Source organism: Rhinatrema bivittatum, chromosome 9 (genome assembly GCF_901001135.1).
Source record: "Rhinatrema bivittatum chromosome 9, aRhiBiv1.1, whole genome shotgun sequence".
Classification (NCBI taxonomy): Eukaryota; Metazoa; Chordata; class Amphibia; order Gymnophiona; family Rhinatrematidae; genus Rhinatrema; species Rhinatrema bivittatum.
The window spans coordinates 179,017,469-179,031,814 of record NC_042623.1 but is presented as its reverse complement, the minus strand read 5'-3'; the positions used below and the strand labels follow the sequence as shown (position 1 = coordinate 179,031,814).

At 45.1% G+C, this 14,346-nt stretch overlaps 1 protein-coding gene across 11 annotated transcripts in view; it reads left to right on the top strand.

Moving 5' to 3' along the window:
- EIF4G1 (eukaryotic translation initiation factor 4 gamma 1) overlaps window positions 1–14,346 on the top strand; it is a 344,774-nt gene that overhangs the window by 148,716 nt on the left and 181,712 nt on the right. For 2 of the 11 annotated variants that reach the window (XM_029617236.1, XM_029617233.1), the window contains exon 1: window positions 4,924–4,957. The exons of the other annotated variants lie outside the window; for them this stretch is intronic. In XM_029617236.1, the coding sequence (XP_029473096.1) occupies window positions 4,939–4,957 (19 nt within the window). In that variant the 5' untranslated portion in view covers window positions 4,924–4,938. Of the gene's footprint in view, window positions 1–4,923; window positions 4,958–14,346 lie in introns of those variants that run through there. 11 annotated transcript variants of the gene reach the window in all.

Here is a 14,346-nt window from a genome sequence, read left to right as displayed (position 1 = left end):
GAGTTTCCAGGCCTTGTATGTCCACCAATAATGTATTTACTTTCTTCCATCTGTCCTTCTGGAGAAAGCTGCTATATATCCAATTATTTTCCACCATAGAAAGGTCTTAAAAGCTTCCCATTGGAGGATAGGGGTATAATCAGCCACTAGATTATGCAAATTAAATTCAGCTATAGTTTCTCTGAGCAGGTTAGGGGAAAAGTTTGTCTCCAACAGAGCAAATAGGAGAACCAGCCAAAATACAATATAAAGTGAAAATTATTGAAGTGTCTGTTTTTCGGTTTTTAATTTTTAGGGTATCAGCAAGCCTGGTGAAAATGTAACATTTAAAGGAGGTGGTTAGCCGGGCCTCTCGAACATCCACCCCTCAGCCTTACAAGGCCACACTAGCACAGTCTATGAGAAAAATTATATTTTTTAAGCATAATGTTATATTGCAGGCAAGACATTCTGTTTAGTGAAGTTTAAAAAAAAGTCGTGATAGAGACTAGCAAAACCCTGACGTCAGCTGATGTTTCAACTCCTGCATCAGGCGGACTTATCTTAAACTGAAGAATTTAAGCAGACCATGCCATGTCCTGATCATCTGATCTCCAAGATGTAGAACAATATGGCGAACCGGCCAACCCAACCAACCCAAGCTTTAAAGATTGTATATCCGTTGATGTATTCACCTGGAGGCCGTCTCTATTTACCTCTGTCTGCCTCAGCTCCTCCAGGACTTCCACCCTGACCTCCAGAGATCGGACTCTTTCTCTGAGAGTCTTTCTCTGAGAGTCACTTAGTGCACATAGACAACACCGCACCAAGAGTTAAATAATCATATTTTTAACGCACTGCAATAGATGGGATAGTCCTCGACTCGCTGCTGGGCTTCTGTCTGCAGCTTCATTTTATTGAGTTGCTAAAGTTTTAAAAGCTGATTAAGAAGTAGGTATTTCTCTCTATTTAAAGGTTTTAAATCTAAGTTTTAAAATTGATAACTAGGTGACTTAGGTTAGTTTGTGAATGACCAACAACAAGACTAAAATTAGTCAATCAGTAAAATCAGGGTTAATTTTATGTTCTAAATCACTAGTGACTGGGGTGGATGGGAATCAGTGTCATTAGAATATCCTCTGTTTCATTCTCTCTTTTTGTATCATTCGTAACATTGTTTGCTTTTTTTTTTGACTGAACTGAGGATTTCAATGTATTGTCCACAAGAACTCCAAGGAGGTGATTCCCAATACACAACCCAACATGGTATACAAGTTGCACTTCTCTTTATTAAACATTTCTTTTGCAAAGTCCTTCTGTACTTCTTCATAATTTGCATGTGTTTTTAACTACTTTGAATATCTGTGCGATCTGCAAATTTCATTACCTCACTAGTTGCTCTGTTTTTCAGATCATTTATTTACAAAACATTTTCATACCGCCTTCCAGATCATTCAGTGTTACACAACAATAGAACTCAATAAAATCAACACATACAGTGAACACACAAATAAAACATCCGATCCAGCAAATATTCCGCAAAGTGGTCCTCAGTGCCACAGCAGCCACTTAAACAGAACCCTTTCCTTTCTACTCGAATCAGTAGTGTTAAAGAACTAATTGGAAAATCCCAGATTTTGAGCGTGTTCCTAAATGTTAAAATAAGTTCTTGCTGAATTTCTGGAGAAAGCTGTTCAACAATTTTGGAAGCAAAGCAGGAAAAAGCTCTCTGTTCAGACAGGACCTATGTCGAGAAATGAACCCAGCCTGACTGGACTGAGATCCCTTTCTGTACTATACTACTCTACCTCTAAGGTGAGGTGGACATTCCCCGTGAAACATGAAAAGCCAAGGTAAGATTTAGCAAACAGGTAACCATTGTAACTTACGAAACAAAGTGGTAGCATTGCTTCCATTCTTGCCACAGTGTCTGCATACGCTGAAGTCTGAGTGATCTTGGTAGGCAGACAGGTATAAGTAAGGCAAGCATTAGTCCCAAAGATCCCCGTGGCGCGCCACTATTTGCCTTTCTGCATTGGGAAAAAACTGTCCATTTAGTCCTAGTCTTTGCTTCCTATCTTTTAACAAGTTACAAATCGACAGTAAGATATCACCTCTTATCACATGACTTGTCTGTCATGAGGGACTGTATCAAATACCTTCCGAAAATCTAAATGCAGCATGTTGATCGGCTCACCCCTCTCCACATGCTTATTCATAACATTAAAGAATTCTAATGTTGATTAGACTTGACTGCTCTTCCCCATATCTAAATAGTAACTTTGTTCAGTCGACAGTCTGGCTGAAGTTTTATCAGCGTTATGTTCAAGAAGCAGGCCATCAGCTTCAGGTTTTGTCCCCAGTGTAAACAGGTTCATAACAGACCATCAGAAGGTTTACTTCAAATGTGTCTTCCACAAGGTCATGATGTTTCTTGCTGGGATGGCACAGTCCTGTTTCTTGGTGTGATTTGGACCCAGAAGGATAGGCTCCAAACCTTCCTTGTTAGAACATAACATAAGACGTTGCCATACTGGCTCAGACCAATGGTCCATCAAGCCCTGCATCCTGTTTCAACAGTGGCCAATCCAGGCCATAAGAACCTAGCAAGTACCCAAACATTAAGAAGATCCCATGCTACTGATGCCAGTAATAAGCAGTGGCTATTCCCTAATTAAACTTGATTAATAGCAGTCAATGAACTTCTCTAACACCTTATCCAAACTTTTTTAAACTCAGCTACACTGCCTTAACCACACCCTCTGCCAACAAATTTCAGAGCTTAATTGTGTGTTGAGTGAAAGAATGTTCTACGATTTGTTTTAAATTTTCTACTTGCTAACTTCATGGAGTGCCCCCTAGTCCTTCTATTATCTGAGAGTAAATAACTGATTCACTTTTACTTGTTCTAGATTTCTCATGATTTTATAGACCTCTTATATCCCCCGCCTCAGCCATCTCTTCTCCATGCTGAACAGCCCTAACCTCTTTAGCCATCCCCTTTATCATTTTGGTCTCCCTTCTCTGTACCTTCTCCAGTGCAATTATATCTTTTTTGAGATGCGGCGACCAGAACTGCACACGGTACTCAAGGTGCGGTCTCACCATGGAGTGATACAGAGGCATTTTGACATTTTCCGTTCTATTAACCATTCCCTTCCTAATAATTCCTAACATTCTGTTTGCTTTTTTGACTGCTGCAGCCCACTGAGCCGACGATTTCAATGTATTATCCACTATGATGCCTAGATCTTTTTCCTGGGTGGTAGCTCCTAATATGGAACCTAACATCGTGTAACTACAGCAAGGGTTATTTTTCCCTATATGCATCACCTTGCACTTTTCCATATTAAATTTTGTCTGCCACTTGGATGTCCAATCTTCCAATCTTGCAAAGTGATCCTGCAATTTATCACAATCCGCTTGTGATTTAATTACTCTGAATAATTTTGTATCATCCGCAAATTTGATCACCTCACTCGCCATATTCCTTTCCAGATTATTTATAAATATTTTGAAAAGCACCAGTCCAAGTGAGCTTAAATCCAGCTCCTCAAAGCTGGTGTCCATGGCTCATCTTGAGATCAGTGGAGTCCTACCAACCCTTGGTAGCAAGTCCATGCCAAATGGACCTTCGACCAGTTTGGCTTCTCAGTCTGACGAAAGGCAAAAAGGGATTGAGAAAAATCTCCCCATGCTTTGAGCAATGATTAGGGCTCATAGAAACATAGAAATGACGGCAGAAAAAGACCAGTCGGCCCATCCAGTCTGCCCAGCAAGCTTCCATACTTGTTTTTCCATACTTATCTGTATCATCATCAACCACCAAGTTCAGGGCCCTTGTTGGTAACTGTTTGACTCAAATTTCCTGCCATCCCCTGTCATTGATGCAGAGAGAAATGTTGGATTTGCATCAAAGGTGAGCATAAGGCTTAATGGTTAAGGAGAGCAACTGCCACATCAAGCAAGCTACTCCGATGCTTGTTTACCCAGACTTGTTGGGTGATGTTTGAATGTAAATCCTGTTTTCCACATTTCCCCCTGCCGTTGAAGCAGAGATCAACGCTGTATATGCATTCAAAGTGATGTATCAGGCTTAATTGGTTTAGGGTAGTAACTGCCGTAATAAGCAAGCTACCCCCACGCTAATCTGTTTACCCAGATTGTGAAGTTCTGTCCTTGTTGGTTGTTGTCTGAATGCAAATCCTCTTTTCCACATTTCTCTTGAGTGCTTAAACAAGGACTTCAAGGGAGCTAGTGCTGGGTCTTAAGTGGAGGCATGAAAACACGCAAGTGTTTGCACAACTCCTATAGCCAGGATCTGCAAGAGGTTGCATATGCCAAGGTCCAAAGCAAGCACATTGGTAGGTGAGCTCTGACACACACACTGCACCAGTGTCCAGAGATTCAGTCTGGATGTCTGCTCCCCCACTAGGCAGACACTGATAGTCACTGGCATTTTCAGGGTGGAATTCTACAGGAGGCTAATTAAAGTGTCCGCTGACATCTCTGTCCTGGGATCAAGCAGCTCTGCTCCCTTGGATATGTTGAACAGTCCATCTCTGATTGCCTCCTCTTCCATGCTATACAGGTCTAGCACCTGCTGCCCATTTCATTGGGGTTGGAGTAGGAAATGGGACCAGTGATATGCTGGCCTGGGTAGAGGTGAAATGTGCCAGCCCGTCAGTGGGGGCAGAATCCCAGGTCCTCATTGCTTCATAGGGTTTTCTCTTTCTGGGGCTGATGGTTACTGGTGCTTGCTTGCTCTCTCTCTCTCTCTCTCTCGTATTTGAGACATGTAATGGTGTTTGTCGGAGTTATATTACAGGTCTTGGTTTCTGTGCTGCTTTGCTTTTCCTTCCTCTGCCATGACTATATTTAGTCTACAGCTGGAGCAAGGCACAGGCAGTCAGAGTTTGAGCCAGGCCTCTATCTGTTTCCAGCCGCTGTAAGGCTGTGATGGATTCCCCCAAAACAGGTAGGTTGAGTTAGTTCTCCCCCACACGTGCATAAATGTTCGTTCTTATTCCTTGGCAGGCTGATGGGACAGCATTGCTGTGAATCATTTTGGAATTGGTTGACTTTAAGGCTTGCTGTGCTGTTTGTGTCTCTTCTGTTGTCTTGTAACCTTGAAGAAATAACTTTGCTTTGATTGATGGATGGTGGGTTGGGACTGAGATTAGTGAAATATGACTAAGTATATCTTGATGTGTTTCTGCTCTGCACTGCAGCTCTTCTTTGGGCTGTTTATGCTATGCATGTGCTATGACTGGCTGACATGTTTGTTGCTGCCACCTTATTGATCAGTTTTAGGATTTTGGTGGCATGCAGCTGGCATTCAAGCTGTGAGACATGTAGCAGAGCGCTGGTAAGCAGGGTTTACACTCCCCTTCTTTTGCCTTGTGGGCTACTGGGAGATGTCTCTCCCCCCCCCCCCCCCAATAAAGCACTGGCAGGTGGATGTTTTCCTTACTCCCCTATGTGGGTCCCTCGGGGCACCGCCCCAACTTTCCTCGTTGGGCACTGGGAAGTGGGGTTCTTTGGTCCTCTATGCATGTCCGCAACACATACAATTGTAAGCAAACTTTTAGGCACTGCTGGTCCAGTTAGATGCTTCAGTGAATCTCGGCAAACAGATGCCGGTACAAAGTTGAGCATGGCGTCCTTCTGTAACTTTTAAGGCAAAATTACTGATTTGCTGATTTTAATAGATTGAAACAGGCGTGTGCAAACATTTGTGCCTCTTTCGGTCAGTGCTTTGTAACACTTCCTTTGGCAGAACTAAGAGTTTCCGAAATGTTTCCTGTAGCCAGCTAAGAGTCTTCCTAGTCTTGCTTTGAAAATTTCCCCTCTTCCTTACAGAGCTCTTTTAGCTCAATTTTGTTAGACGACTTTGTATGCATTCCACGTCTGAGATCTCTTCACAGATTTTCAGTAATATTCAAATTTAGGGACTATGGAGGCCATTTCAAGACATTCATCTTTCTTTCCTGTAAGTACCGCATGATTGTTTTTACAATATGTTTCGAATTGCTGAAATATCTAACCTCTTTTCTCACCGACTGTGGGACGTTAGCTTCTAGGATGTATTATTTAGTTGAAGGCATTTGTCTTCCACCCACTATGATCCCAAAACATAATGGATCCACTCCTTGGAAGGTGTTCTTTTTGTCAGATGCGTCACCCCCCCTTTTTTTTTTTATCTTGTGTAGTTATGGCTGAACAGTTCAATTTTAGTTTCATCGGTCCAAAGCACTTTGTTCCAAAAACTTTCAGGCTTACTGAGGTTTTCTTTTGTATACTTTAGACCAGTGTTTCCCAACCCTCTCCTGGAGGCACACCTAACCAGTCAGGTTTTCAGAATATCCATAATGAATATGCATGAGAGAGATTTGCATACATTGGAGACCCAGGGTATGCAAATCAATCTCATGCATATTTATTGCGGCAATCCTGAAAACCTGACCTGCTAGGTGTTCCTCCAGGAGAGGGTTGGGAAACACTGCTTTAGACAATAACTTCTGTGATGAGGTTGTAGAAAAGGTTTCCTTCCTACAACTCTCCCATGCATTTCCTTGTTATGTAAGCAAAGCTCTTCTGTGGACCTATGGACAGTTGCTCCATTGGCAGCAAATTTTTCAGTCGGCCGTTTGCAGTGATCTATAGGTTCTGTCTTGCAGATCTGACCAATTTTTGGACAGTTCTGTCAGCGAATTTTCTTGGTCTTCAGATCTTGCCTCCACTTCAGCAGTTCCATGTAACTTCCATTCGTAATGTTTCTGATGGTAGAAATTACTAGCTGGAAGCATTTAGAGATTTTTTTGTAGTCTTCCATGGTTTTGTAATATTCAAATGCTCACACAGCTGCTTTGAGGAGAGCATGGCTGTTGAAAATAGACAGTAAAGAATTACGACCTGAGAGTTCAGAAGGGTCAGAGTATTGAATTGTCTTCACCTGACCAATTAAAGGTCTAACAAGGCCTTTATTAACTTTTTTAAAGTGGTAATCAGCCGGAAGAGTGACCAAATCTTTGTAAATGCCATGTTAACTATTTTATTATTTTCAATCAGTTAAAATCAGTCAATTGTAATTTTGGATTAAAAATTGCAGAAAAATGTAATGTTTAACTTTGTGACAGCTTCTGTTCATGTAGAGATTCCTTGAAACATACCAGAGTGCCTAAACTTTAAGCTCACAACTCACTTAGCCGAACAGGGGAGGCTCGAGGCAGCCCTGCCCTCCCAAAGGCACAGCACAGGTCAGATTATCGAGATCCAAGTGAGGAGTGGCAGGCTCCTTGGAGTTTGGCTCGCTCGGTGATTTGAAATGTTGGTGAAGAGAGAAAGCGTGGATCAGAGTTTCCAGAGAATTGGCAGATAGTATCAGTGATAATATTTCTAGGAAGCTGGCAACCCTGCCACATTCACAGGAACCCTACCACCTGCCTACCACCTTTCCCTACCATTTGTCCCCTGGAGAAGTGGGAGATTGCTGAATAGTGCCGGTCTGTGTGTGACACACTTTCTCTTAGGGCAAATGGGATGTTATTCCACACACATAGGTGACATCATCAGATGGAGACCGATGTGGAAAACTTCTAGAAATTTTGACTAGGCACACTGAGCATGCCCTATACCACGCGTCCCTGCGGGGTCCTTTTTCAGTCTTGCTTTTTTTCCATAGAGCTGTCAGCATCGTGGTTGGATTGAGCTCTAAAACTTTTTTGGCTTTTTGCCTCGTGAAAAACATTTTTTGCTTTTTATTGCTGTCTCTCTTTGAAAGTCTGTCACCAGGTCCCTCTCAGTGCCTCCCTGTAGTGTCTCCAATCAGGGTTTTTGGCATTTGGGTAAGTTTCCTTTCGCGGTCTATTTCTTCCCCCCCCCCCCCCCCCCCCCATGGTGGTGGCGCCGCAGTGCCAGTCTTCCATTGCCGCCATCATTACGTACTTTTCCCGTTTTGTTTCGCCCTGTCATGGCTATGACTGGCTTCCGCTAATGTGCCCAAGGACCATGTCGATCACTGATCCTCATGAAGCTTGCATCCTCTGGGGGCATCACATGATGTTCAGGGTTGCCTCTTGTGTGCCAAGATGACTTTGACTTGACAATATGGACAACCTCTTTGGGTCAAAGAAGTCCGAACCATCAGTATCAGAGGATCTCAGAACTGCAACAGTGGACACCACGCCATAGATATCAGTGAGACTGTCTGTTTTGTCGAGGTTACCGGTGGATAGGTGCATCGGAGCCCGACCATTGTTGATCTCCGGGCTGAGGGATGTTCAGGCCGAGCATCATGGGACGACCAAGAAACATTGGCACTGGTCACTGTTGATGCACGGTGCCGGGAATGGAACACACCAGCTTTTGCCGCGTTGCCCCTGAAGTGACTCCCGTGGGGAGAAGTGCCAAACCACCTTGATTCCCGGGGTCCACGATGGTTTCTACTGGTTCTGGTGCCAGTCGCCAATCCCCTTCACGGGTTCGAGGAAGATGTAGTCATCCCTCCTTCCTCCCAGTTGGTGTTGGCATCGACGTTTGAGGAGGAGCTAGAGCGTTGTGTCCAGCTACTGGTAGAGCGGGCCCTGCAGGTCTTTGGTCCCACAGCACTGACAGCATTGGAGCTGGTACCGCCTGTGCTTGTACCGCTTTAGGAGAAGTTCAGTGTGCTCATCGGTGCCTTACTGACCCAGCTGGTGTCTGTTCCCAACGGGGCACCGAGGCCTCCCCCTACCGATATGGTGGTCGTTGCTGGTTTCTCTAAGGTGGAAGCACCACCGAGGCCAGTACTCTCCCATACAGTTGATCAGTGCCTGCACCTCTGGACGTCTGCCAAACACTTATGGCCCCATTCCCTGTTGTATATAGTGAGGATGAGGTGGGAATGATCAGATGGAATCCTCCTCCGGGGATTCGGATGGTCTCCTGTCAAGACCCTTCCAGAGGAGCAAAGAAAGTTCCTGCCTGAGGGCTTGATCTTCGCAGGTTTTGTGAGGGTGATGATGGAGGCTATCTCATTCCAACTTTTGACTGAAGAAGATGCCAGGCACAAAATGCTTGAGGTTCTGGAGATTGTGGCCTTCTTAGTACACAAGATCCTTACAGATTTGCTGCTGAGGATTTGGGAGCACCCCCCCTCACAGTGCCTCCCATGAATAAGAAGGTGGATGGGATTTACCATGTCCAAAAGACACTGGATTGGATAAGCATCAACTAGTGGTCAAATCTGCCCTTGAGGGACAAGCGCTCTCGAATCCATTCCTCAGCGTCCCCAGGGAAAGATCATAGAACATTTAACGCTCTGGGGAGGAAGGTGTTCCAGTACGCCAAGCTTATACCCCGCATCGCTGCCTACCACCTCTACATGAGCCAATACTCACGGGACATCTGGAAACAGGTGCAGGAGGTGACTGAGCAGGTGCCTCAACAGCAAGGCACCCTCATGTTGCTAGTACACAAGGTCTGTGCGACCTACAGTGTTTCGAAATGGCATTGAGGACCTCAGCAGTGACAATCTGTGTCTGCGGGCTGGCATGGCTGCGGGCCTCTGATCTCAGACCAGAGGTACAGGAAGGACTCGCTGACGTGCTGTGCACTGGAGAGAATCTCTTCGGCTTTAGAATGAAGGATAATGTGGACCAACTCTGGCATGTGGCATGTCAACAAGCAGGGAGGCACGTGTGATCGTACCTCCTATGTCAGGAAGCGGTGCAGATCTGGTCCTGGGCCCTAGCCCATGAAACCCTTCAACAACTCTCCAGCACTTTGGACCCGTCCTCCTCATCCAGTAGATTGTCGAGGCAGGGGCCCAGGAAGTTTTTCTTTCGCCAAAGGAAGTACTTTCCTCCACCTCCTCAATCCCGTACACACCATCAGAGCTCCCGTGACCGTTCCAGGCAGCAGAGAGCTCCCAAATCCCAGCTAGCTCCTCAGTCAACTCCATGGACAGGGTTTTGACTGGGGTCGTAGGGAGCATAAGCCAGTTGCCCATAATCTGGGATAATGGACTCTTTGGTCGGGGGAGGCTGTGATTCTTTGAGAACTGGTGGCCCAGTGTAACCTTGGACTAGTGCCTAAAATTAAAAACTCATCTGAGCTAAAAGATTCCAATATATCCCTGTCAACTGAAAAGCACAATGTTAATACAAACAAAAAACACACTGTTTGAATGTTATTGCCAGAAGTCTAAATAGTAAGATGGGAGAATTAAGAGTATATAGCAGTGAATGATGACATACAAGTAATTGGCATCTCAGAGATATGTTGGAAAGAAGATAACCAATGGGATAGTGCTATACCAGTGTACATATTAAATCGCAATGACAGAGAGAAGCATCTTGGTGGTAGGGTGCTTTTATGTGATATGATACAGACTTTCAGATACTTGAAATGTTTTAATGATCCAAAGTCAACGACAAACCTTTTCCGTTGGAAAAAAATCAGCAGAACCAGGGATCATGATTTAAAACTCCAGGGCGGAAGACTCAGAGCCAATATCAGGAAGTATTTCTTCACGGAGAGGGTGGTGGATGCCTGGAACGCCCTTCCGGAGGAAGTGGTGAAGACCAAAACTAAAATATTTCAAAGGGGCGTGGGATAAACACTGTGGATCCATAAAGTCTAGAGGATGTGAATGAAGAGAAGAGGCATGGGGGTGGCTTGCGGGAATGACAGCTACTACCTGGTGATTAATACCCTTATTCAATATACATACACAGGGTTAATGCGACTCTAACATTGCTCTATGCTTCATCGGCAAGAGGAAATGTGGGAAAAAGGATTTTGCATTCACAAAAAAGCGAGGGAGTAGCTTGCTTGTTGCGGCGGTTACTACCCCAAACCAAATAAGCCTGATACTTCACTTTCAGTGCATATCCTGCGCAACTCACTGCTTCAACGGCAGGGGGAATGGAGAAAAGATGATTTATATTCAAACAACCAGCAAGGACTGAATTGCATAGTCTTAAACAAATAACCATGGGAATAGCTTGCTTATTGCGGTGGTTACTACCCCTAACCAATTAAGCTTGATACTTCACTTTGCAGCTCCAGCACTGCTCTCTACATCAATGGCAGGGGTGGAAAGTAACTAGAACCAAAAAGTTACTAATAAGGGCCAAGAGTAACAGATAAGTATGAGAAAAAATGTGTGAAAGCTTGCTGGGCAGACTGGATGGGCCGTTTGGTCTTCTTCTGCCGTCACTTCTCTATGTTTCTATGTCCGGGATGACATAGAGCCCAACAGGATAAAGATCCTGCATGAGACTAAATGCACAATCAAATCTTTATGGGTAGAAATCCCTTGTGTGTTGGAGAAGAGTATAGTGATAGGAGTATACTGCTCTCCATCTGACCAAGATGGTGAGAAGGGCAGAGAAATTAGGGAAGCTGACCAAATTGGTAGTACAGTAATAATGGGAGATTTCAGTTACCCCAGTATTTACTGGGTAAATGAAGCATCAGGGCATGCTAGAGAGATAACGTTCCTGGATGGAATAAATGACAGTTTTATGGAGTAATTGGTTCAGAAACAGACAAGAGGCAGAGCAATTTTAGATCTAATTCTCGATGGAGTGCAGGGTTTGGTGACAGAGGTAACGGTGGTGGGGCTATTTGGCAATAGTTATCATAATATGATCAAATTTGACTTAATGACTGGAAGGTGGACAATAAGTAAATCCACAGTTCAAGCACTAAACTTTCAAAAGGGAAACTTTTTGATAAAATGAGAGAAATTGTTTTTTAAAAAAAAAACAAAACACCCAAAAAAACCTTGAAAGGTGCAGCTACCTTTTGGGGGTCCTACCTGATTGCCCTCCATACCATTTTTGGGGGCCGGTAGCACATCAGAAGCTACAACAAATGGAGATTTCCTTCCTCAATGGCCAGAATGGTCAAGCCCATCCCACAAGGGTAAAAGAGGGCAAGGATTCTTCTCCCTGTGCTTTGATTCCAGAGAAAACAGGAGGACTCAGTCTCAGTCTAGACCTGAAGGCCTTGAACAGGTTTCTAAAAAAAAGAAAGAAAAGTTCAAGATGGTTTCCTTGGGTAACTTGATCCTCCTTATGCAAAAAAGGGACTGGCTATGCTCTCTCGACACATACAACCATATTGAGATCTTCCCTGGTCACAAGAAGTCGCTCTGATCAGTGATGGAGACACGTCACTTCCAGTACTGGGTATTGCCGATTGGGCTCAGGTCCACTCCACAAGGGTTCAAAAATGCCTGGCCGAGGTGCTGGCATATGTCTGCAGACTGGGTGTGCATGTTTTCCTGTGGACGATTGGCTGTTCAAGAGCACGTCTCAGGCAGGGGTGTTGGAGTCACTAGGGTTGGTTCTCAACTACCCAAAGTCCCTTTTCAGTCCATCACCTCAATTGGACTTCATCAGAGTCTTGCTAGACACGGCTCAAGCCAGGGCCTTTCTGCCACGCCCAAGGGCTGTTGCCCTGGCGGGCATTGCAACAGAGGTACAACAGCAGGTATTAGCTTGGCACATGTTGAGGCTGTTGGGTCACATGGACACGACCGGCCATGTCATTTCCTTGGCACGCTTACGTATGAGCAGAGCCCAATGGACCCTGAGGTCGCAGTGGCGCAAAGCCACTCAGAGCCTCCAGGATTGCATCCGAGTCACCCTGTCTCTCTGGGACTCTCTGTCCTGGTGGTGAGTACTCTCCAGTCTGGAATGGGGGATTTCCTTTTGGAGTCTCCCTACTCAAATTGTGCTTACCACGGATGCATCTACCATGGGTGGGGAGCTCATGTTGTTTGGTTCGGCACCCAGGCACTGTGGTCTGCTCAGGAACGTTCTTGTCAAATCAACTTCCTGGAGCTTCGGGAGATCAGGTACGCACTATGGGCTTTCAGAGATCGGCTGCCTAATAAAATTGTCCTGATTCAGACTGCCAACCAAGTGGCCATGCGGCATGTCAACAAGCAGGGAGGCACGTGATCGTACCTCCTGTGTCAGGAAGCAGTCCAGATCTGGTCCTGGGCCCTAGCCTATAAGATGATGCTCAGGGTCATGTACTTGGCCAGAACGGAGAACATGATAGTGGATAGGCTGAATCTAGCTTCAGACCCCACGAGTGGTCCCTGGATTAGGGGGTTGCAAATCAGATTTTCCGCCTCTGGGGAAGCCCAGACATAGATCTCTTTCCGTCACCCTACAACTGAAAAGTGCCTCTGTTAGCGCCCTATCCAGATCAGATGGTAAACCTGCCTCAGGCGCCCTTGGGGCAGGGCTCTTCTGTATGTATATCCTCCAATTCCTTTAGTGGCAAAGACTCTCTTGAAGCTTCACAAGGACAGAGGGACTATGATCCTCATATCCCCTTGCTGGCTGAGACAGGTCTGGTTTCCACTCCTTTGAGAGTTGTCCATCCGGAAACTGATCAGTCTGGGGATTTCCCCAGATCTTATCACACAAGATCAGGGCAGGCTGCAGCATCCCAACCTCCAGGCCCTGTTGCTCACAGTCTGGATGTTGAGAGGTTAATCCTGCAGCCTCTTGATCTTTCTGAGGATGTCTTTCCCGTCCTAGTGGCTTCCAGAAAGCCTCCCACTAGAAAGTCCTCAGATTGATGTGTAGAAGGTTTTCTATATTATGTGAGCAGAAGGCCCTAGACCCGTTCTCCTGCCCCACACAAAAACTGTGTGACTACCTTCTACACCTATTGGAGACTGGCTTAAAAACCAACTCTGTCAGAGATCATCTTAGTGCGATTGGCGCATACCACCATGGTGTAAATGGTACACCCATCTCTGTACAGCCTATAGTTGAACGTTTATTGTACATTTCATGTGGGTCATGCTTCAATTGAAGCCTCCTCTAAGGCCTCCCGCTGTGTCTTGTAACCTCTACATGGAATTGGCTCAGCTGATGAAAGCTCCTGAGCTACTGCACATCTGTGAACTGAAGTACCTGACTTGGAAGGTCATATTTTTTGTGGCGGTCACTTCAACACACAGGCTCAACAAGCTCCAGTCCTTAGTACTTAGTATAAGGTGGATAATTCACTATCATGATAGGGTGGTCTTGTGTACGCACCCTAGGTTCCTGCCAAAGGTGGTGACGGATTTCCATCTTAATCAGTTAATCGCCCTTCCAGTTTTGTTTCCCAGGCCCCATTCGCACCAAAGGTGAACGAGCACTGCACAGTTTGTACTGCAAGCCTTCTACCTGAAGTGCACAGAAGCCCATAGACAGTCCACCCAACTTTTTATTTTTTTTGATAGAAATAGGTTGGGTGTTGCTATTGCCAAACAGACTATATCCAATTGGCTAGCAGATTGCATCTCCTTCTGTTATGCCCAGATGGGACTGTATCTTGGGGGTCATGTCAAGGCTTGTTCTGTCAGAA